The 25,432-nt window shown below is 45.5% G+C and overlaps 1 protein-coding gene and 1 non-coding gene across 2 annotated transcripts in view; one reads left to right on the top strand and one right to left on the bottom strand.

Annotated features, from left to right (window-relative positions):
* Vps8 (VPS8 subunit of CORVET complex) overlaps positions 1-25,432 on the bottom strand; it is a 187,881-nt gene that overhangs the window by 50,665 nt on the left and 111,784 nt on the right. Inside the window, exons 35-38 of the mRNA XM_051150738.1 lie at positions 12,937-13,084; positions 8,552-8,641; positions 6,449-6,491; positions 3,231-3,334 (exon numbers count right to left, since the gene is read on the bottom strand). Of these exons, the coding sequence (XP_051006695.1) occupies positions 3,231-3,334; positions 6,449-6,491; positions 8,552-8,641; positions 12,937-13,084 (385 nt within the window). The remainder of the gene's footprint in view (positions 1-3,230; positions 3,335-6,448; positions 6,492-8,551; positions 8,642-12,936; positions 13,085-25,432) is intronic.
* LOC127193506 (U6 spliceosomal RNA) lies at positions 22,517-22,624 on the top strand. The gene has a single exon (XR_007831147.1). It is a non-coding gene; the product is annotated as a U6 spliceosomal RNA (small nuclear RNA).

The raw sequence follows: 25,432 nt of genomic DNA, 5'->3' as shown, positions 1-25,432 counted from the left end.
GAAGAGATAAACAGATTCACCCACTATTTAGGACTTCTATTAAGAACTGACTGACCATCCAATTTCCTACGGTCTAGCTTGAAGAAAATACTCCATAGTACTGGGTTTTCTGGTGGGCCGTCTCCGGGAAGACAGTTCACCATCAAGTTTTTGGATGTTTTAAATCTTCTGGTGACTTCACTGTCTATAGCCACAGTTCCTGCTCTCATTTTCTTCAATACAAAACAAAGAGAAACAAAGTAAATTCATAAAACTCCTCCAAACTGCAGGGCTCACAAGCCCCACCTCTAACTGAGGTGCTCCTGAGGCTGATGTCTTCTGGAGGAGGAAAAGGAGGTGGGTTTCTTTAGGGTCTAGCCCCTGGGAGGCGGAGCGCACTCCAGTGCCTGGCACCATGTGCATTAATGTATGAGTCAAACAAATTGGACCTAGTGGGTTAGGGTAAAGGGAGGGACACAGTGGGAAAGGAGCAGGGAGGAGTTAGAAGGGGGTGCAGGATGATCAAAATACGTCGGTGACATTCTCAAAGAACAAAACATATTAAAAAAGAAATTCCCTGAATTTAGTGATTTCATAAAAATAAATTTACAGAAAGAAGAGAATTTAAATATTTTGCTATTGTCATGAAAGTTGTTCAGATATGAGGCAGAAACTAGTTGTTAGTGGAAGGAGGTGCTGAAAAGTACTAGCCGGGAGGGGTCTCCAACTGAGGAGGAAGGAGGCCAACCCAGGAGAAAGAATGAAGGACAAATAAAGTAAGGTTGTTTTGACAAAGCCTTAAGAAATCATTAAATTTATCTAAAACTGTAAGTAATGTACACACACACACACACACACACACAATGGCTGACAATGTTCACCAGCTAAGGCAGAGGGAGAAGAAAATTTTCTCCATTCTCCAGTGAAACCTACAGATCTAAGGTATATGGGCAGCAAAATTGGTCTTGAAGGATTGAAAAAAAAAAAAAGACAAAAATTGTGTGGGTAGAGGAGGGATGGGTATGACAAGGGCTGTGACGATGGCCAGCACATTATATGACGCTCTCAGGGAACTGATTTTAAAAACCTGTAAGATATAAAGGGCACAGGGATGTGCCCTTCACCACAAAACAGTGACAAAGAGTTAAAGTCAAGTGTGCTTCAGTGACAGAGAAGAACCTGATGTAAGAAGGAAAGTCCCATGGTGCCTTTTCAACTAGCATAAGGGTCACAAGACTTTTCTGTAATTTCCTCCTGCTTTCAAAATTACTTATGACTGTGCCAATACAAACAGCACATTGGGGGATGAGACCAGAACACTGTGGTTTAAAGTCTAGAGGAACTAAAAGGTGAGCAAACAAAATGGGGAGATGTGGGCGGAGGGGGCAGTGTGAGGTTCCACCATCCTGAGTACTGAGCCAGTGGAAGAGAGGAAGAGGAGGCTCTCTTCAGGATTGTACGAGTGACTGCTTTGAGCTCAGGTCACAGGAGGTGGAAGAGAAGGCTCTCTTCAGGATTGTACGAGTGACTGCTTTGAGTTCAGGTGACAGTCCCACCACTTTTCTGTTTTGGTTGATGCCCCACCTTCAGGCCAGAAATAAAAACTGCTTTGTTTTCAAAACCATGCCCCAGTATTATCAACTAACTGAAGGGTGAATAAAAAACAAAGACTCAGGAATAGAAAAATTATGTTATGAGTTTGTATGAATTCTTCAATGGTACGGCATCACAGCATCACAAAACATAGCTTCATTGATAAGAATAAAATATAATCCTAGCCTCCTGAAGTTACCCAGACTTCTGATATTGGTTGGAAGGTTCATTGAGAGCTGAAAAGTTGAAGAGTTGTTTATGTGCAGTTTGGAGACCCCTCAGATCCTGGAGGGGTCAGATGCAGTGTTTTTAAGAGAAAGCCTCTTTTAGTTCATCTTTTCCCCTAAAACCTGTCAGCCTAGGCAGCGAAAAAGTACCCAGGGTGATGACATTCCCCACATGCTGATGATGGCACTAAAAAATATCCCTCTGTGTACTTTCTACATTGCATGACTTTCTCTTTTTCTTCTTTTTGCATGTAGGTGTGATGAGTGTGTGTGCGTGTGTGTCCATGTGTAGAAGGCTAGTCCTCTAACAGTTACCACAGGCACCTGGGTCTCTGAACTCCAGCCCTCTTGCTCATGGCAAGTGCTTTAACTGCTGCCTCATGCCCAAGGCTCCTTTACTACAGGGTTTTTAAGGTATTTGTATTATTTTATCAAAAAATTTTAATGAGGAAAAAATAGCATCTATATATAAATATATTTCTTATGTACACTTTTTATAATCCCTGGCAAAAGCATAATAAATTACAAGATAGTGAAAACAGAATACATACTGAGATGTATTCTTTTTATTTTAATATATATAGAGAAAATATATATGAAAATTTAAACTTAGTTTCCCACTTCAGAAACCTGGGATGCAGGAAGAGTCCCTGAGCACTGGAGGGACAAGCACAGAGCATGAAGCTGTGTGTGGTACTACCACTTAACTCTATTAGGTGGCTGAGCCCAGGCCCTCACACGCGCTAGGCAAGTGCTCTGTCACTGAACTACAACCCCAGGCACCAACTTCACTGCTAAAACCACCAGAGACTTCAGCTCTCTCATCTACCATGCTGTAACGACCATGGTAGCCAGTGCCCATGGGTACCCTCCCTTGGTTTTACGCTTTAACTCTACTCAGTCTGTGCTGTTAGTAACCTTGGCTAGCACTAGAATCGTGAACACAGGGCATTCGGACACACTGATCGCTGGGCCTCAGCCACAGCAACTGTCAGCTAATTAGATGGGGTGCAGCACAGTAAGGAAATAGTTCAAAGCCCCCAGGCCACTCCCTCGTGGTGTACCTGAGGCTGAGACCCACCATATGACAGCCTCTCTTCACCCTGTGAGCAGAAGAGATGACAACTGACAACAAAGCCCAAGGTCGGCCACCCGGCACAAACAGAAACCCCACCCCACAGACAGACCCGGCACTCGGCACACCAACACCTAACGCGCCGCAGCTGATTCGATGGATGTGAGGCCTCTGTGAAAAGAGAAGAGCTGATGCTCCTGACAGTAACGTCAAGAGCCTTACACCCCTGGGAACAGCCAAAGTGATTAAAACCCAGACAATTAAACGCAGGTGTCTGAGAGGGCAATGAAAAGAGAATTAACTCCCAGCGTCCACAAAGAACACGTTTTTAAATGCCTGTGCAGACGCCAGCCTACCTCTCGTTGCTGCTGATTCAGATTCTGTGAGTTTCTCTGGCAGAGAGCAATTGTCTCCACCATGGTGTCTTCAATGCCTTTTAGCAGGAAGTCCTCCTTGGTATCTTGATTTGGAAAGAGGATGAATGTCACTTAAAGATATGGTACTATTACCTCAGAGCCTCTGTGAAAAATGCACTTCAGTGTGTGTGTGTGTGTGTGTGTGTGTGTGTGTGTGTGTGTGTGTGTTAGGGGCAGTTTTTAAAAACTTTTAACTGAAGAGCTGGGAGACCCACCTTGAACATAAGTGTCACCACCCCAAGGGAGGAGAAGGAGGAAGAGGAGGAGGAGGAAGAGGAGGACGAGAAGGTGGAGGACGAGGACAAGGATGAGGATGAGGAAGAAGAAAAAAAGAAAAACCTTCAGAGTGTCAGTGCCCTATCTCTTCCTGACTGAAAGTCATGTGACTAGCTGCCTCAGGCTCCTGCTCCCACAGCAGGAGCTGCTCTTGCCCGACACCCTCCTCCCTCTGAAGGGCTGCACCCACAAACTATGGGCTAAAAGAACCCATCCCTCCTCAGTCACTTTGGTCAAGTGCCCCATCACAGAAAGGAAACAACCAGAGCCAGCTTACTTCGCTCATCTCAGACCTACTTCTCCCTTAATATCCAAGGAAAGTGAAGAATCGCCACCTCCAGCTCCCCGATTCATGAATCGTTCCCTCATGGATGACCCTTCTCCTCTGTACCCCTCGCTCGCTCCTCCTGTGCAGCTGCCCTGACTCTCTACCTGTCCCCATGGCTCTTCACTCAACTTGACTTCCAAACCCTGCCTTTCTGTCCTTTCATACACGTCCAATCAGATCACCTCTCTGAACAGAAACCACTAAAGTCCCCTGATCCTTAAAGCCAGAGACTCCACCTGCGTAACAGAGGAGAGAGCCAGGCTCACCTCTCCCATGTTCTCCCTGAGGTTGCTGGCCGGCCACTTCCACACACTGCCGTCCTAAGCCCCAAAGCCCCTTTCCATGCTCTGACTGGTCCCTGAATGTTCTCAACGCCGTTGCCATCCCTACAGCACCTCAGACACACTCTGTTCAACTTTCATTACATGTTTTATCTCCCTGTGTCTCCTTCATGAGACTAAACCTTCAAACGAGGGAGGGCTGTGGTGCTGTGTGTGAGGCTGTCAGCCGGGTGCTACCTGTGTGTGGGGCTGTCAGCCGGGTGCTACCTGTGTGTGGGGCTGTCAGCCGGGTGCTACCTGTGTGTGGGGCTGTCAGCCGGGTGCTACCTGTGTGTGGGGCTGTCAGCAGGGTGCTACCTGTGTGTGGGGCTGTCAGCAGGGTGCTACCTGCGTGTGAGGCTGTCAGCCGGGTGCTACCTGTGGAGACTAAGCAAAGTGCCATGCTCTTAGTAGACAGATATTTGGATTTCTTAGCACACTATCAACAGCAAATCTGAAGGGAGGAAGCTGTAACTGAACCAGTTATAAGACTGTGAACTTTGAAAACTGGTTTCTGGACGTGTTGCCTATGAATTACCACAGCAAGCAGGAAACACCCTTCTTAGTTTCCCTTGGGTATTCATATATTTGCAAAATTATTCTTATAACATAAAATTTAAGGGAAAAAAATCACAAAATGTATCAAATACAACAAAATTAGATTGATTAAACATATACAGACAGTTCAAAAGTAATAATTAAATGTTTGACCACTGATATTAAAAGTAAATCAAGTATTTTCATAAGTTCCAAAAAGCCACAGTGTATGTAATACAAGACGGCTAAGGTACAGCACAAGCTGTGTTACTAGGACCCCAGCATCAGAGAGTATGAGCGAACTGTCTCCAGAGATGCTGGAGGAATGTGTGGAGGAAAGGGCTCAAGAGACATGTTTTTAAGAGGTGTGGCCCGGCTCACCTATGCAGGGATTCCCAGACTTTCTGGCAAGGTGTGTTAGGCTGTCAAGGGATATAAAAGTAAATACTGACTAAAATGGATTGAGAAGAAGAGGAGACAAAAATGCTTCAACGGCCAGAACAAGTACATCAAAAGATGCTCGGCAAATCAAAATGGCCTGATGACACAGACAGAAACTATGGAAGGAGAGAGGGGGGGAGCGAGGAGACAGACGGGCAAGGATGAAAGCGGCAGAAAAGTGCGACGCAGCCAACCTTACACACTGCTGAGGAAGGGAGCTGTGCAGGGACTGTGGAGGCCCGATAAACGGTGCGAGAGCACTTCCCTGGCACAGGAATGAGGCTCTGGCTCCAAGTCCCAGCACAAAGTAGTCTTTAAAATTACCACTTTACCCAGCAATCCCACTCTTGTTTTTACACCCAAAAGAAATGAAAGTGAGAACCCAAAAATTATCTACATGCCAAAGGTGTTCAGAGCAGCATTATCCAGTCGACCAAAGGTGGGATAGCCCAGGTGTCTGTTAGAGGGTAAACAGACAAAGCGGCAGACACCCACTCACACAGCGGGACACTGCAGCTTCAGAAGGCCGTTCTGACATATTTTCAACATTTGTGAAGTCTAAAGACATTACACTAAGGGAAATAAGCCAATCATAAACTCAAACACAGTAGGAGCTCACTCTTATGAGTCAACCAAACTCAGACAGTGAATGCTGGAACTAGAAAGCAGACAGATGGGAGGGTGGTGTTGGGGGGGGGGGGGGGGAGACTGCTGCCACCTATGGGAATAGAGGGTCTGCCTGGGAGACAGAAAATTTGGCACTGGATGGTGGTGAAGTGTGTATTGCAATATGGTAATATTTATTGCTGTTGATAGGCTTTGTAGTTTTTTTTTTTATTTTACCAAATTTTTTAAAAATCGAAAGAAATGTCAATGAACATGACAAAACATATCTGTGTCAAGTGTTACTGCTTAGGGCCACGGTCAACCAGAAGCTCTGTGTTTAGCACAGGGCACCAAGTTTAAGCATGTTAGTTATAGACCTACACACAGAATAGAGTGAGAGTGGAGAGGACCCACGGCGGCGAGGGGTGTCACATTCCCTGTAGGGCTAGCCTCATCCCATCACAGTGCTGTGTGGCTTTCTGTCAAGCATCCCCGGTAACCACTACAACACCGTCCTACATTAAGGTAGATAACGAGTAATTATGAGAATGGCTTGGTGCACTTATTACTAAATTAAGGCAGTATATTATATAACATTTTTCAAATCGTGAGATTAGTGGAGGAAAAGCATTTTACATGCAAGAACTTACTTTCGCCCCGCTGTGTTATCTCTTGCAGCCTGCTCTGCAGTCTCTAGGAGACAAAAACACAGGAATGACAAACACTTTGATACAATCTATTTTAGAGGTGACCCCCAAGAAACAGCTGGTGGGATGGCTCATTTCCTGCAGCAAGCCTCGACGACCTGAGTGCCATCACCGGGGCCCGCACGGTGGAAGAAAGGAGCTGTTTTCGGACCTCTGCTCGCACACTGTGCTCGCACGTGCCCATATGGACACACAGATAAGCGAGTACATAAACAATGTTCTGTGGCTGTCATTCGGCATGTTTAGTCACCCACACAGTTCCAGGGAATGGCTACGAGAGATCATGTGTCCCTGACTCTGCCCATGTGCTTCTCTGTACCACTAAGCAGTCACCAGGGATGTCCCTTAAAACAGCAGCAAGGGTCTAGATTTATGCATGCTGTGGATGAGGGTGTCAAATTTTTACTAGGTCATGAGACAAATGGGTGTTCTGGGCAGGTACTAACAGAAGGATATGACGAGCCTAGCCTCATTGCCCAGGTCACACACAGCCTTAGGTCTAATGTCATCTAACATCCAGTTGCCCTGTCTCCTGCTCTGCTGACTTCTGAATTCTCACACTCCTTACCTGACACCCACAAGGCCCTCCTAACATACATCAGAGCTGGTCCTGATATGCTGCAGCCTAAAATCTCCTCCTTTTCTAAGGTGCCTTTTAGGCCAAAGTCATAGGACTTAGAATTGTGAATTTTCAGTTTATAATCAATGTCTGCATTCACCCTTTTTCTTACTCATCCCCTTCATATCATGCCATAACTGAATGATAGATAACTTCCCAGATTCACCCTCTTCTCTCCATAACCACCGCTGCAGTGGGAAGTTTTGGTTTCTTTAAAAACTCAGTTATGCTATATAAACAGGTTTTTGTTTTAGTCCCACATGTGGGATATGGAGATGCTGGCTTTTAGTTTATCCACAGCTGATAACAGCCTCGTGCAGCTCGGAGAGAGCGGGGCATGGCCTTTACCAGCTGCGGTTATATTCTGAGGACTCTGAGAGGATATAAATACCAGAGCCCAGAGGGAGGAAGAAGGATCCTGGCTCAGTCACTGTTGCTGTTGCTAGGTATCCTGATGACTGAGATTGGTATCTTCCCAAAGAACCCGACGACCCTAACCAGCCAGAACCAAGTCTAAAGAGGTCTACACACCCAACTTCTTTCTCTCCTACCGGGGTTCGGGGCCTTGGAAGGAACCCCAAATGAGTTAGAACTTAAATCTAACACCTACACACTGCCACATCCGTGTCAAAGGCTCTCATCGGCTCATACATGTATTCATGTGCTACTGTGAACGTGGATGCTGAGACAGCTCTGCAGGTGGACAGAGGCAGATGCACAGCAGCCTGACAACACTCGGCTTTGCCGAATAGTACATTTGCTACTAAGTGGCTAAAATGGTGAATTTTAGACATTACAATCATCTCTGCAATAAGATATGTTTCTTTTTAAATTGAGATAACCCCAAATACTGGGGAGAATGAGGTGTGACTCAAGCTCCTATATTGGGAGTATAAAACGGTATTGCCTTTGCAGAAAGCACTAGCACAGGAGTGATGAAGACAATTTTATTCCCAAAGACCCCAGTTCTAGAAATATACCAAGTGTCAATCAAGAGAATGGAGACACAATGACAGCTTGCTCAGAACTCAATATTACACAACATAAAATCACTGATAAATGCAATAGGAAAGAAATCTCAAAATCATTATGGTGACATAAAGGACTACACAAAAGAAAACACTGTTGAGAAAATGTGTGAGTGGTGTTCTCTGACTGTGAAGCAAAGGTTACAGTAATGATCAGTATTTTCTTTGCATACTTGACACAAATATGTGCATTTGTCAAAAAAAATCAAATGTTATACTTAAAACTGTGGGGCCTTTTCATGTATGTAACTTTAAAATGGTGCCATAAACAAATGTGGAGCTGTTCTCAGTGAGCCCCATAATAAATTACTTCTGTCTGCATTTACCTCAGAACACAAAGACAAAGACAGACCGAGGAATGAGAGGGACAGAGGGGCAGGGAGCACAGCCAAACGCTACCTCCAGCAGCAGCAGGAAGGCACCATGAACGTCCCCCTTCTTCTCCAAGAGATGGGCAGTGACTTCATGGAGCTGGTGCTTCTGTGTAATCTAGGGGAGAAGGGAAGTGCGTCTGTGAATTCCGCTTACAGCGTACAGCGAGAACAGCCATTAAGGAGTCTTGACAGCATGTGGAGGCCGTCTGAGAGCAAACCCATCCGGCAGTTCTATTTCGAACAAATTCGTTCCTTCGCTTATTTTCCAAACCTGTCACTCATCTGAATGATGTGTATCCGCTGAAGAAAAGCCAATATAAATAAACAAACAATAATGATATAAACTAGAAAGTGTCAGCTGTAACGCTACATAAAGCATTTAGAACAAAAAAATGAAAAGAGTAGATATTAACTAATGGGGCTTTTATAAAAATAAGAATATTTAAATCAGTAAAAAAATATTAAGAATGTTCAGAAATAAAAGGGGCAAGTACAGAAAATGAAAGCAAGTGATTACTAGAGAAATACTGAGGCCTCACTGTGAAGGATTGGCTTACAGACTGTCTCAGTTTCTTTTGCCACTACTGTGATAAAATACCCGACAGAAGCGACTTACAGGGAGAGGACCCACACTGCCTCTCAGTCCAAAGACATGGTCCCTATTGTGAGGAAGTTAGAACAGCTGGTCCCACCTCAGTCACAGGCAGGAAGCACAGCAGTGTGAGGCCTGCTGGTACAAGGATCTCTTTCTCCACTCACACACTCCAGGATCAGAGGTCCTGGGCAGAGTTCAGATAGTTCTTTCTCTGCCCGTTAACCTCATCAGACAAGCCTCACAGGCGCCCAGAGCCTAAAGGTGCCACACAGGTGTGCCTGGAGGCTGAGTCCCCAGGTGATGTGAGATCTGGTGAAGCTGACAATGAAAACTGACCATCACAGAGACCCGAGGAGAAAACCTCAAACATCTCAATACATGTAGAAAATCACCTGGTAAAACACAACACCTTTTCATAGCCAAATAACCAATGTGAGCAGAACTTTCTTAAGAGAAGTTATCTATGAATATCCTACGATAAACACCATATAGATAGCAAAGTACCTGCCACGTTTCCTTTAAATCAGAAGGAGGATGGAAGGCCCGCCACCGTGGCTTCTGCTCGGTAGCGTACTAGAGCGCCAGACATCTAAGAACAAGGTGAAAGACTGGACTGTCGGAAGCCCTCGACTGTTACTAGTCTTAGAAAGTATTACTGTTATAAAATATGTAGAAATAATTTGAATTGAAAAAGAATATAGTTGATTGCTAGGTGCAAACCAGTATACATAATTCCTGGTATATCAATGCCAACAACAAAAGTGTCCCAGGCATGTGTGGTGGTGCACGCCTTTATGATCATAGCACTCTAGAGACAGAGGCAGGACCTCTGTGAGACCACGCCCAGCCTGCTCTACATACCAAGTTCCAGGCTAGCCAGGGCCACAAGCCAGGTTGTGGTGATGCACACCTTTAATCCCAGCACTCGGGAGGCAGAGGCAGAGAGATGTCTGTGAGTTTGAGGCCACCCTGGTGTACAAAGTTGAGTTCCAGGACGGCCAAAGCTATACACAGATGGGGGGAAAAAAAACTCTGTCTAAAACAAAACGAAACAAAAACAACAAAGCAAGCCTTATAGAAATGTTATAATACCTTACCAAGAGACACAAAGCGCATTGTAAAAGGCAAATCTTTCTGAATGTGAGGAATCTACTCAGAGCTGTCGGTTCTCCCTGCACTGATGCAATTCAATGTCTTTTACAATCAAAGCTCCGGAAAGTCTTTAGAGAAACTTGGTATTGTGATTCCCTAAGTGATGCAGGGCTGGTTAGAGGCAGGAAGCTGCTGGAGGACTATGAAGAAAGGGAGGAGTTTCTTAATTAGTGATTGATGGGGGAGGGCCCAGCTCACTGTGGGTGGAGCCATCCCTAGACTAGTGGTCCTGGGTTCTATAAGAAAGCAGGCTGAGCAAGCCAGTAAGCAGCACCCTCCATGCCCTCTGCATCAGCTCCTGCCTCCAAGTTCCTGCGCTGTTTGAGTTCCTGTCCTGACTTCCTTCAGAGATGAACAGCTATGTGGAAATGTAAGCTAAATAAAGCCTTTCCTCAAGTTTTTGTGGTCATGGCATTTCATCACGTCAACAGTAACTGTGACTTAGAGGGCCAGTGAGATGGTTCAGTGGGTAAATGTGCCGCATAAAAACTGGTGACCCGAGTTCAATCCCTAGATCGCACAGTGGAACGAGAGCAGTGACTCTTGAAGGTTGTCCTCTGGCTTTGCCATGTGTACTGTGGCACACTAGTGTGTGTATACATACACATGTATGTGTATATATACAAACATATATACAATGATAATAATATTCTTAAAGATCAGTAGGGAAAATATCATAAAATACCATAAATATGAGCCATTCAGCATCATGTAAGGAAGAAGATATAAGCCTTTTTCTTGATCAGCCTACAGATAGATTAAAGCCTAAAATATAAAATGTTAAACTACAAAATCTAGAAGGGACATCCTTTGTATCATTAAAACAGGACTGGAAATAACACCACAAGCTTAAACCTTAGAAGAGGGATAAATCAAAACAGAAGTAAAAGCCATGTTAAAGATGCCCCAAAGCAGAACGAAGAAGTGAAGCTCACGGTCAGCAGAGAACAAGGGTGCAGAAACCACACAGACCGAGAGGGCAAAGGATAGCAGGAAAACGGCACCCACGTGAATACCTACAAGTGACATCATTATACCATTGGAAAAAAAAAACATGCTAAGTATATGCATAAGTAGAAATGCTTTTCCATTGGTTAAAAAAATAGGAATCATTGAGGCTGTGGGCAAACGACATACACCAGAACTACCGCTGAGGATGCGGAGGGGGGTGATGGGGGGGGGGTCAGGGGAGGTGCGCGACACTGGAGACATCAGCACTAAGCTGCTCTAGCAGGTGAGGCCAACCTGAGGTGCACAGGCCATGCGTGTCCCAGGAAATGTGTGATACAGCCTGGTACACATTTAGAAGTCATGTGACGTGGAAGGCCACACCTGGGCGAGCCCGTCTCCAGAAGGAAGCCGTACAGACGTATGAACGTATGCACAAGACTGCACATTTGCAGCTCTGATAATAATAGCAAAAAATCCTGGAAGCCTCTAAACATTTTTAAACATAGAAAAGAAGCAGACTGGCAGATTTCTTTTGGTAGACAACTCTGTCATCTTTAAGATGGACCAGGCAGACTTGAATTAGCATCAGCTAATTAACAACTAGAAAGAGGGCTGGAGAGATGGGTTACACTATCTGTTCTTCCAAAGGTCCTGAGGTCAACTCCCCGCTCACAATCATCTATGATGAGATCTGGTGCCCTCTTCTGGCATGCAGGTGTACATGCAAGCAAAATCCTATATACTTAATAAATAAATAAATCTATCTTTAAACAAAATAGAGGACTGCTCTTCCAGAAGACATGAGTTCAAATCTTAGCACCCACATGGCAGCAGACAACTGTCTGTAAGTCCAGAACCTGACACCCTCACACAGACATACAGGCAGGCAAACTACCAATGCACATAAAAAACAAATAAAACAACAACAAAACTAGAAAGAGTGATCAGCAATAAGACATCTTCCTTCTGATGTCATTAATACAAATTTTAAAGCATATAAAACTATCATCTACTTTATACGCGGTAAACACCACACCAAGCATTTGGTTGATGGTGACCTCATAGGAAAGGGGCAGCCAAAGGTGCTTTATCTTTAAAATAAGTTAAGGATGCCGGAGCTGACATTAAATTGGTGGGTACGTGTAGAGTTCATACTGTGCACATTCCTAAGTACCTAAAATACTTCATAATTCAACATTTTTAAAGTATGGAGGCAACTCAGGAAGTGGAAGCAGAAAACACAGGTTACTATTTGCTAAGAGCAAAAGCAATGGAGGCTCAGTGTTACCTTTTTAATGGGAAACATGCTAGCCTCATAATGAGCGTCTCTGTCTGTTTCTGTCTCTCACTCACTCAGAAGAAAACAGGTAAGAAAGTCAAGGCAAAGAGCATGCTGACGCTGCTGGGTTATTTAGCTTTCTGCACTCTGTGGCTTACCAGGACCACTTAACCATCCCTGTCTGCATCAGGAGCTTCCTGACTTCCCTTTCCCAGGCTGACTTGGCTAGTCAGAATTTCTATAAAGCTGGAACCATCACACGGATGGTCGAGTACTTCTGAAAGCTGACTATATCAACGACTCCACCCTGGGTACCAGCACTTCTGACTCCCCAGCTTCTGCGAGGAACTTCACTCCTGGGTCTCCCTGCGCCCACCCGGAAGGGAGAGACCGCAGCAAAGTCCCCTTGTCCCGTGCATGCAGCTGGCCTCACCTGAATGGTTTCCTCCAGACGGTAGCACTCGAGGACTTGCAGTGTCTCTATGACGTGGTCGGGGCTGAACTGACACAGCAAGTCAATGAACTGCTCTGTAACATGAGGCGGTATCTGCAGCAGTTCCTGACTGACATGAACACCTTCCCTGAAAGCAAAGGCAAGAGAGTCCTGAGTAAAAAGCCCTATGGAGGCACACCTATAGTCAAAGGCTGCAGGTAACACACACCATGTTAAAACAAGGTAATCTTTGTGAGATAACAATACCCACTGTGTTCTGAATAATCAATTGAACTATACTATACAAAACGTCAAGATATGTATGGCACAGGCCTCAGCTCACAAGGGATAATTAGCAAAAGTTACACTTAGTCCTAAAAGCAGTAAGACCCAATTCAGCGTAAATAATGAGAGCTAGAGTTGCTCCGCTAACGAATGGCTTCCAGGCTCAGCCAGCGGGTCCCCAGCACACTCCCCCACCCAGGCGCAACGACACCACTGCACTGGCTACTTTTTCATTAACTCATCACAGGCTATGGTCCTTTGGGAGGTGAACTGAGAAAATGCCCTCATGAGACTAGCCTGTGGGCACTTTCTTGAATAATGATTCATGTGGTGGGCCTTGTCACCCTGGCTGATGGTCCTGCGTCATATAATAAAACAAGCTGACACTCTGCCAGAACAGCCTGACTCCTACAACTTTCTCACATCATCCTCATCAGACTCCTCACCAGACAAGCTTCTCTTTACAGCAAACAGAGACCATCACAGAAAATGACAAATGGACACAATGCAGAGACCAAAGAATGGTAGGGAGCCCAGCCCCAATGGATACAAGTACATCACAGCTTCTGCATCGATGGCTCAGGGGACACTGTGGATAGGGGGCAGAAAGGCTGTAGAAGCCAAGATATCAGGAGTCTCCTGTGAAACAATCCCTCTTAGAGATGGCTGCATAAACAAGGCTGCAGCAGTGGAACAAGGGGCACATTAGTGTGGAAGGGAACTTTACGCAAGGTCCCACTCCAGACAAAGAAGGGAGAAAGAGAGCTAGCCTTTCCCTAGGATGGTTCCCTTATTGGTTGTATTACATATGCGTGTGTGTGTGTGTGTGTGTGTGTGTGTGTGTGTGTGTGTGTGTGCACACGCACGGTTATATGTATGTAACAAATATAATTAAAGAAAAAGAGGCTATCCAGTGCCGGGCCTTAAGGTCAACAGTTAATAAATGGGACCTCATGAGGCTGAGAAGCTTCTGTAAGGCAGGAGACACTGTCAACAGAACGAAGTGACAGCCTACAGACTGGGAAAAGATCTTCACCAACCCTACATCTGACAGAGGTCTAATATCCAAAATATATAAAGAACTCAAGAAATTAAACACCACCAAACCAAATAACCCATTGAGAAATGGGGCTCAGAACTAAACAGAGAATTCTCAACAGAGGAATATTGAATGGCTGAGAAACACTTAAAGAAATGCTCGACGTCTTTAGTCATCAGAGAAATGCAAATCAATACAACTCTGAGATTCCATCTTACACCCATTAGAATGGCTAAGATCAAAAATTCAAGAGACACCACATGCTGGTGAGGATGTGCAGAAAGAGAAACACTCCTTCATTGCTGGTGGGAATGCAAACTAGTACAGCCACTTTGGAAAGCTATCTGGCGCTTTCTCAGAAAACTGGGAATAGGGCTTCCTCAGATCCAGCTATTCCACTCCTTAGAATATACCCAGAAGATGCTCCAGCACACAACAAGGACATTTGCTCAACCATGTTCATAGCAGCCTTATTCATAATAGCCAGAACCTGGAAACAGCCTAAGTGTCCCTCAGTAGAAGAATGGATAAAGAAACTTTGGTACATTTACACTATGGAATACTACTCAGTTATTAAAACCAAGGAATTCCCGAAATTTGTGGGCAAATGGACTGAACTAGAAATGATCATAATGAGTGAGTTAACCCAGAAGCAGAAAGAATCAAATGGTATATACTCCCTTATATCTGCACACTAGCCCAAGGGGCATGTCCCAGGAAAGTCTTCACTTACCAGGAAAGTGGGACAGAAGGGAAGACATCCTATTGGGACTCTAGGTGAGAGAAGCATGGGAGAATGGGGAAATACAAGGATCCAGAGGGTCCTAGAAACCTACAAGAACATTATGATGGGTGGATCTGGGCCCAGGGGTCCTGCTCAAACTATGGCACCAGCCAAGGACAGTAAGTTACGTGCAGTAAACTTCAAACCCCTACCCAGATCTAGCTAAGGGACAGGACATTCTCCACAGTTGAGTGAAGAGTGGAGACTGACTTTCACACGACCTCTGGTGCCCTATATCTGACCACGTCCCTTGGATGGGGAGGCCTGGTGGCACTCAGAGGAAGGACAGCAGGCTACCAAGAAAAGACTCGATATCCTATGAGCATATACAGGGGGAGGAGGTACCCCTCAGTCACAGTCATAGGGGAGGGGAGTAGGGGGAAAGCAGGAGGGAGGGAGGAATGGAAGAATACAAGGGATGGGATAACAATTGAGATGTAATATGAATAAATTAATTTTTAAAAGATAAGGATAAAAAGAAAAAGAGGCTATCAACTTGCGAGTGAGGGAAGGCATAGGGGGTTTGAAGGGAGGGAGAAGCGATGTAATTCTATTTCAATTAAAAACATTAAAAAATTAAAACTTAAATACTTGTAAAAAGTAGGCCGAGAAAACTACGGAGAGCAAGCCAGTAAGCAGCATCCTCCATGGCCTCTGTATCAGCCCCTGCCTCCGGGTTCTTGCCTTGAGTTGCTGCGCTGACTTGCATGGATGGTGGGCTACAGCTTTAAGCTAACTTGTACTAGATGATTTATGTGCCAACTTGATGCTATTCTTTTACTCTTGCTTGCTATATGCTTAATAAACTTACTCATTCAAAACCAAGAGCACAGCCGTCACGAGTCACCACCTGAGCGTACAGGGCTGGTGTGGAAGGGCTGGTCTGCTCTCTCTCTGCACTAAAACTGGCCTGCAGAGAGGCTTCCCAACCTCCCTCAGCACTTGCTTTAACCACCTGGAGCCGCTATGCTAACTGAGTCTATCTGCTTGGAAACCCTCGCCAGTCCTTAGAGGTGGTGGCAAGCCAATGGCTACCACTTATGCTCAGGCTGAGGACTCGACTATATCTCCCAGTGCAAATTTTCACACACAGATGCAGACATGTTTTTTCAGCAGCTTTTGCTCAGGACAACTTGTTTCACACAGCCTTAAGGCTGATGTTTCAGCTGTTCAGTGTCAACCTGTCTGAAAATAACACCTTGCCACCAGATGCTACTGGTAACAGAGACGAGACCTATAAAATCTATATGGAACTGGAAAACAGTACATATGATAGTGTGTAAAACTCCACAAGCAGTGACTTAGTGTGACAGTGAACACTGTCAGCTGGGCACGATCGAGAAGTACCTAGGAGACAAGTCTCTGGGAACCTGTGTGAGGTCTCAAGATGGAGTTAAGTGAGGTGTGAGGACTCATCCACACTGTGGGAGCACCATCCTGTGGGGGCACCGTCCTGTGGGGACACCATCTGTGGGGACACCATCCTGTGGGAGCACCGTCCCGTGGGAGCACCATCCTATGGGATAGGGTCCTCACCAGAAAAGAAAGGAGAAAGTGAGCAGCCACCAGCATTCACCTGGCCATGCTTCCTGACTGCTGCAGCTCCAGGGCCATGCCTTCCCTGCCAGGGGCTGGACTGTCAAACTGTGATGGAGATAAGCCTGTCTTTCTTCCTTTGGCTGCTTTTCCTTGGCACAGGGGGATCTAGTGGCACTGATTCCTCCCTGCTACCCATAATGACGCTTCACCTTGTGACTAGTTGTCTGGACCCCCCTGTCTAATAACAGCTGCAATCCATAAGGTTTGAGTTCTTTTGTTTTGTTTTGTTTGTCTTTAATGTGGCAAACAAAGGCCAAAGCAAACAGGCATAGCATCTGTCTGACAGCCACCACTCTGCTTTATCATTCCGAAATCTGGTCACTTCCTGCTTCCTTAGTTTGACTAATCTTCAATTGTGTCAGATCTTCTAATTTCTTCTGCTTGTGGTGGTGGTGGTGGTGTGTGTGTGTGTGTGCGTGCGCGCACACATACATTAGGTGTCTTCCTCAATTGTGGTCCATTTTATTTGCTGAGGCAAGGTCTCTCAGAGAATCTGGAACACAATTCCAACAAGTCTTGCTGGCAGCTTGCCCTAGAGGTGTCTCTGCCTCCTGAGTGCTGGGACCACGGGTGCCCTTACTGCCTGTCTGGTTTTTACAAGATTCTGAGATCAAACTCTGGTCCTCACGCTTTTGTGATAGTGCCTTATCTACTGAGCCACCTTCCAACCCTCCAAGTCTTAATGAAATTTGTGTTACAGCTATGATATTCATGAAAAGGGGTACGTGTTGTGTGTCCTGCTTTCACACATGGACAAGAGTATGCACTTCATAAGCTACCTGCAGGAGGCTCACTGGTTCTCACTATGAAGGACACTGAAAACTCACCCCTGCTTCCATCAAGAGAACGAGAGACAGAGACAAACACTGCAAAATACACAAGACAGACAGAAAGAATTGGTCCAAACCACATCTGGTACAGACACTATTTGGGCCAATCCAATGCTGTGCAGACTAAATTTAAAACCCATGGGAAAGGGAGGGCCAAACACACAAACGACCCACGGGTCACTAAGCCAATGATTCCAAAGCTCTATTAAATATGTTGGTGCAAGCTCTGCAGTCACCCTCATCTCGCACATTCTCCTGGAGCCCGGAAAGAGGCACCTACACTGCTGCATCTTCCAGGTTCAGGTGTCATTCCCGTTCCCAGGCGACAGACCAGAGGCAGCTTTGTGACACCACCACAGAGACTTCCGTTAAACACGTCCCTGAAATAGTTTGGGAAGTGATGCTGGGGCAGACTCCTACACCCTGTCACTGTGAGCATGTGCCAATGTGCCAGCACACACCCAGCTTCTGGCCTGCTGTGTACAAAGCAAGGAAACAAAGAACAAACTCAAAGGCCAACGATTCTTAGTTCCACCCGAGACGTAAGGCAGCAGCGCAAGCTGGAGAGATGGGCGGGAAGACAGCATGTGGGTTCCTATGCTTCTAAGTTTACCTGCAGGAGGCTCACATTGAAAACTTCCCCCACTCCCACTTCACCAGGGGAAGCGGGAGAGACAGACATGGCAAAATACTACAATGTGCTCTTCCCAACAGGCCCCCATGATGCACAGAACCACGTCACACTCACTCCACTCATGACGCGCTGTGAGACAGTGAGCTTCTGTAGCTGGAGTTCTTGACTTCCTAACACTGCTGGGAAAGCAGCACACTTGCTCCGGAGGGGGTGCATGGGCTGGGGCTTGGCCAGCACTTAACTGACTCCCAAGAAGCACAATGGCCAACTCCAGCCTTCCTGCCTAACGTACAGTGCTGGGAGAGAAGGCCGGTGCTCCGTGAAGACGCCAAGGACAGGAGCTCAAAGACTAAAAGCCAACTGAAGATCAGTGTGCCTGCCACGCGACCTCCCACCACATCAACCGGCCATGGCACAGAAATGAGGTAATACAGGGAAACTAGCATCTCAAACTCTCAAGAAGCAGTCTCTAGGGAAGCCCAAAGGTGGGGGGGAAGGGGGGATTCCAGCCTCAGACATCAAGCAAACACTAAACACTGACTCTTATCCAGATGAACATAAGACCCTCAATTTTTTAAATTAATTTATTCAGATTACAACTAAATTGTTCTCCCATCACTCGTATTCTCCCGTTCCTCCTACCCTCCCACCCCCCCCATTACCCTCCCATAGGTCCACGCCTGAGGGGGATCTCCTCCCCCACTTTATGAAGACCCCAAATTTGAAGGTCTATTTATTCTGGTTTCTTTTACATAGAGATGACCAACTTTCATCCCAAAATTACAAGATGAAGAGACCAAGTGATGCAGTCTGAAAAGACGCAGCAAGGAACAGAAGCAGACCCGGACATCAGAGAGGCTGGAATGTGCAACAACTAACACACTGAGAGCGCTGAGAAGAAACGTGGGCAGATGGACACACACTCTAGGAAACAAGAAAATCCTAGAGAGAGAAAAATAATACAGAAATGACAAATACTTTCAGTGTGCTTATCAAGAGCCTAGACACAGCTGAGGACAGAGTCTGCAGCTTCTCTTGATGCCCACAGACATATCCAAAACTAAAAGACAAATGAAAAAAAAAAAAAAAAACAGAACAGAATATTCAAAATTTATAGTAAGGCCTTAAAGAATAAATACGCATGATGGAACTGTGAGAAGGAAAAAGAGCGTAGGAAAAGAAATAAATAGTAACTGAACTTTCCAAAATTAAAAATACATGGTAAACCATAGATCTGAGAAGGGTAAAGAATACCAAGAAGAGCTGGGCACGGTAGCTCACATCTGTGGTCCCAGCACTTGGGAGGCAGAGGCAGGTGGATCTCTGTGAGTTAGAGGCCAGCCTGTTCTACAAAGCAAGTCGGGACAGCCAGGGCTACACAAAGAAACTCTGTCTCAAACAAAACAAAACAGAATACAACACAACAAAAATACCAAGAAAATGAATGCTTAAACAACAAACAAACAAACAAACAACCCCACAGAGGGCTTCAGACCCACATAGTGGAGGGGAGGCCAGAGAAAAAAACTAAGAGACACAGATGGGGACAGCAGAGCAGAGACAGGAAGTTCGTTTAGACCTCTTCAAACACCATGCAAGCCAAGTGGGAACAGTATTTAATGTGCTGGAGGGAAAAGCAAAAGCAGCAACTGAAAATTCTGTAATTCAGCAAAATAGCCTCTTAAAAGTTGAAAGGGAACTATTTTCCCAGACAAAGAAAAATTGAAAGAATATGTTGCTGACACATCTGCTCTACAAGAACTGCTGAAGGTAGCTCTTCAGAAATCAGGGCAGACACAGGTCAGAGCCCGAATCTATAAAGACAGAGCGCTGGGGACAGGACGCATTCTATCAGACAGCACTTGACTCAGAAGAGCGATGGCCCAGGCAGCACAAGTCAGTGAGCAGAGCATGGCGTGAAATGAGTGGTGGCAGGAGGGGACAAGCGGGCAGGCTTCTGACGCCCGCAGGCTCCATGGTGCTGTGTGCAGTCAGACTCGGATCACTGTAAAGGGACCTTGCTAAATAAAGGGTAGCCACCAGAATAGGGTTTTCTTTTTTTTTAAATAATGTTGTTTCCAATGATGTACTTACTCTTATATGTGTGTGTATTTGGGAGTGGAGGTGGCCAGAGGACGGACGGCCTACAGGAATCTCTCCTTCCACCACATCAGCTCTAGGGACTGAACTCAGGACGTCAGTCTGGAGAGCAAGGGCTCGCCATGCCCACGTTCTCCTCGGATCAATGTGCTGATGCGAGTCGTTCGGGGCCTCTGGTGTTCTTCACCGTGTTGTTGTGCTTGCCAGTTTTGATTCAATTAGACTCACAAGTGTTTAATTGGCCAACTTCCCTATCTCCTTTTTAGAATGGCTTTCCCTGTTATGAATGCTAAGATGGATGGTTTTCTATCAATCATCTTAAAAAATATTTTCTAAAACAGAAATCAAATCAGATGAAGCAATCTTTATAGCCTTTACCGACATGTAGGTGAGCTCTGCTCTAGAAAACAGTGTGGAAGAAAGAGGGTGTGGACTCACGAGAGAGAGATGGAAATGGCAGTGAATCCTCCAAGCTGCTCAGGCCTGCTAAGGGGGAACAGAAAGGAGGAACAAGAGAAGGAAGCCATGAGGCGGGACACATGGACCAAGTCACCTCGGGACAAGCCTGTATGTACAAGAGTTGGGGTTTTGCTGTGGGTGGTGGGAGCAGAAAGAACTTTAAGAAAGGGGGTGACAGTTGCCGTGCTTTGCTTGCTAAGGGTGGAAGGCTACATGGAAGAGAGGGTGTGTACACAGGAGAGACGGGAGGGGCAGGTCTGTAGATTCCGACTGCTTGCTTTGCCATGTTCTCTTACCAGGTGGTCCAGGCTAGTCTCCAATGTGTGGACTCAGGCTAGCTTCATCCCCAGCCCCCAGAGTCGCCCTCACCACAGATGGGTACCATCATGCCTGGCTTGTAGATTTTAAGGACTGCCTGATTGTGTGTGGTATAACTGAGAAGTGGAACGGCAGTGGGTCACTGCCTGCATGTCAGTCTGTCCCTTCTGCAAGAGAGTAAGTTCTTTGATGCCAGGGCTCTGCTGCTGTCAGCACGTGATCTCCCACGCCAGTCCCCATGCTCAAAGGGCCTCAGGTGAAATTACTAAATGATATGAGAGGTTGATAGTCGTTTGCTAAGGAAATAAAGAGAAAGGTTTGAGTTAGGAAATGAGTAACCATAGTAATCTCCCTGTAAGTACTGAACACAGAAATAATGTACATAGGCTACACACATGGCGGGGATGGGAGCAGAGCGAGAAGGGGATGATACGACAATTAAAATGTGCAATCTGGGCTTCTGGCAACAAAGCAGCAAAGGGAGCCAAGGCTGGCCATGGTGGCAACCATGCTGAGTCTCCACTGGGGACTCACGACAGAGGACTCAATTTTTGTATGGAAAAGCTCAAGAGCATCTATTATGTTCTAACTTTTAAATTTGAGATGCCCATTTCAACATTGAGAATTGGTATCTTAAGATGTCCCTTCAAAGACACCCACAGAAACACTGGCAGTCCCAATGACAATCATTTCCATAATCTATACTTGGCTTCTTGGCAAAGTAATTCATGCTCAGTTTTCACTTTATCTTGATTGAAGACTTAAAAATATGATATGCCATTTGATGTGAGAGTTTGCCTACCAGAAAAGCTCTATTATATATCTCAGAGCCCTCAAAGATATTAGCAGAAGCCAAATGAGCGTTTACAGGCAAGCCCCCTGGGGAGGAGCTTTGGATACAAGTTCTCTACCACACTCTCTATGCTCTACATAGCTCGTGTCCTCACAAAGGCCACCAGCGTCCTTCTGCGGAATCCTTCACGCATGCCTTCCGCACAGACGCTGGTCTGTCAGGAGTCCTGCAGGGACCGGTGGTCAGCAGAAGTTGGGGCGGGGAAGTAGGCTCAGGGCAGCACCTGGCAGGCAGGGGAGGGGAACGGGAGAGGATACAGACCTTCCCAGGCTGACGCCGCCATGCAGAAGAGCACTTGTTTCCGGAGGACTACCCCTCCAGCCATTTCATCTTTCTAAGTACAGATGCTGCATGACACTAATATCTTTGTGGGTCATTTACGTCTGCTGACAAAATTGCTATATAACAGAGATAACTTGAAGGATTTGGATAAAGAAAGAAAGATATAACCAAAAAAAAAAAAAAAAGCCAGGTGCAGTGGTGCACGACTTTAATCCCAGCAGGGGAGGCAAAGGAAGGTGGATCTCTGTGAGTTCAAGGCCAGCCTGGTCTATAGAGTGAGTTCCAGGACAGCCAAGGCTACACAGAGAAAACTCTGATTTGGAAAAAAAAAAGAAAGAAAAGAAAAGAAAGATATAAATTTCAGTTAGAAAATGTGTTCCTTTAAAATGCTGTTAACGTGCTCGCTTCGGCAGCACATATACTAAAAATTGGAACGATACAGAGAAGATTAGCATGGCCCCTGCGCAAGGATGACACGCAAATTCGTGAAGCGTTCCATATTTTTACATCTGACAAAGGTCTAATATCCAAAATATATAAAGAACTCAAGAAATTAAACACCACCAAACCGAATAACCCAATTGAGAAATGGGGCTTGGAACTAAACAGAGAATTCTCAACAGAGGAGTATCAAATGGCTGAGAAACACTTAAAGAAATGCTCAACCTCCTTAGTCATCAGGGAAATGCAAATCAAAACAACTCTGAGATTCCATCTTACACCCATCAGAATGGCTAAGATCAAAAATTCAAGCGACACCACATGCTGGCGAGGATGTGGGGAGAGAGGAACACTCCTTCATTGCTGGTGGGAATGCAAACTAGTACAGCCACTTTGGAAATCTATCTGGTGCTATCTCAGAAAAATGGGAATAGGGCTTCCTCAAGACCCAGCTATTCCACTCCTTGGAATATACCCAGAAGATGCTCCAGCACACAACAAGAAAATTTGCTCAACCATGTTCATAGCAGCCTTATTCATAATAGCCAGAACATGGAAACAGCCTAAGTGTCCCTCAGTAGAAGAGTGGATAAAGAAACTGTGGTACATATACACTATGGAATACTACTCAGCTATTAAAAACAAGGAATTCCCGAAATTTGTGGATAAATGGATTGAGCTAGAAATGATCATAATGAGTGAGTTAACCCAGAAGCAGAAAGAATCAAATGGTATATACTCACTTATATCTGCATACTAGCCCAAGGGGCATGTCCCACGAAAGCCTTCACTTACCAGGAAACTGGGACAGAGGGGAAGGCATCCTATTGGGACTCTAAATGAGAGACGCATGGGAGAACAGCAAAATAAAAGGATCCAGAGGATCCTAGAAATCTACAAGTAGAACAATATGATAGGCAGATTTGGGCCCAGGGGTCCCGCTCAAACTAAGGCACCAGCCAAGGACAATACAGGAGGTAAACTTTAAACCCCTTCCCAGATCTAGCCAATGGTCAGAATATTCTCCACAGTTGAGTGGAGAGTGTGATACGACTTTCTCACATACTCTGGTGCCTCACATTTGACCATGTCCCCTGGAGGGGGAGACCTGGTGGCACTCAGAGGAAGGACAGGAAGTAGCCAAGAAGAGACTTGATACCCTATGAGAATATATAGGGGGACGTAATCCCCCTCAAGAACAGTCATAGGGGAGGGGAATAATGGGAAAATGGGGGGGGGGGAGGAATGGGAGGATACAAGGGATGGGATAAACATTGAGATGTAACAAGAATAAATTAATAAAAAAAAAATAAAATAAAATAAAACGCAATAACCCATAAAAAAAATAAAAATAAATAAAAAAATAAAAAAATAAAAATAAAATGCTGTTAACAGAATACTCCAACTAAAAACAACTCCAAGTAGTATTAAGTCAAATACGTATAAGGTGTGTGTGTGTGTGTATGTGTGTGTGTGTGTGTGTGTGTAGATCCAATTAATTGGGCCAAAGGCTATTTTACTACGATACACAACAAGCAAGCTGCCCTCACCTCAAAATGTTTTATCTTCCCTATTTCGCAGGACGCTCCCATAGATAGGTATTTCATGGAAGAATGAGAGGGCTGGAGGTATTTGGGTTTTTTAAAAGTGTTTTTCTTTTCTTTTCTTTATGTATACAGTGCTCTGCCGGCATGTAGGCCTGCAGGCCAGAGGAGGGCATCAGATCACATTATAGATAGTTGTGAGCCACCATGTGCTTGCTGGGAACTGAACTCAGGACCTCCAGAAGAGCAGTCAGTGCTCTTAACCGCTGAGCCATCTCTCCAGCCCTTAAATGTTTTCTGAAGAACAGGAAAGGAAGAAACAATGGCAAAACCATTCTATACCTGGCTGAGGCTAAGAGCTGCAGGACGGGGCAATCTGCCTATTGTGAAACTCTTGTTCCTGGCATTCCCCGTATTTCCCTAGTTCTCTACTTCTGATTAGCTCATGCCTAGGAAGGTTCTAGTCCATACCTAGGTTAGTCGGCAGGCGCAGTGGGGGCCTCAGAGAACAGTATCCAAGGCTGGAATGCTGGGATACCCACTGCGGCTAGAGCACCCTCTCCTCGGCGGTGTGAGTCCAGAGCCACTAAAGAGGAAACAATCCCTCCAGCCCATCCTGAGCCTCCCTTAGCTGAAGTCATCACAGGAAGAGAAGGTTAAGTCTGTCAACAGATGGGACAGACATCTGTCACGTGCTGCTTGCTGTCTAATCTGGTTCTATAATAAACCACTGACCATTCTAAAGACCAGAATTTGCCTGACATCACTGTATGTTATTAAACCCCACTGAATTCCCCTCAAATAACTTAGTATCCCCATAAAAACTGTCTGCATTTCTCATTCTCTCCTTCCTGGGAATGGTGTATACATACATGCTTGTATATAGTGTTGAGCATGCAAGCCCTGGAAAACCCTGCCGAAGACTGCTGGCACACCTCTGGGCACAGTGAGAAATCAAGCTGGTGCTGATCTGGAAGCTTCCTCCTTGCTGCCTAGTTTCCACAGTGCCAGAAGGTGCCGTGCAGACCACTGGGAAGGAAAGGCATAAATGGCGTAAATACCCGGAAGTGAATTCTTTGAGCTGTAATAATGACCGTCATGGTAAGATAACGCCTATTGGTGCAGTAGTGGTTATAGGGTAAGCAACTGCTTTTAGCCTGGGTTTAAGGCCTATTGCACAGAAGGGGACTCATGCTTGACCAACTTCCTGTAGAGGCCACAGGCTCTAGAGGAAAAACCACTATTACTTTTGATTACTGGACAGAGCATCAAACTGCCTTCTAAATACTTAAGCCTATACTCAGATTAGTGCAGCTCTTGGCCCTCAG

Source organism: Acomys russatus, chromosome 8, assembly GCF_903995435.1.
Source record: "Acomys russatus chromosome 8, mAcoRus1.1, whole genome shotgun sequence".
In the NCBI taxonomy this organism is placed as follows: Eukaryota; Metazoa; Chordata; class Mammalia; order Rodentia; family Muridae; genus Acomys; species Acomys russatus.
The sequence above is the reverse complement of the archived record's forward strand: the minus strand, read 5'-3'. Positions and strand labels throughout refer to the sequence as shown.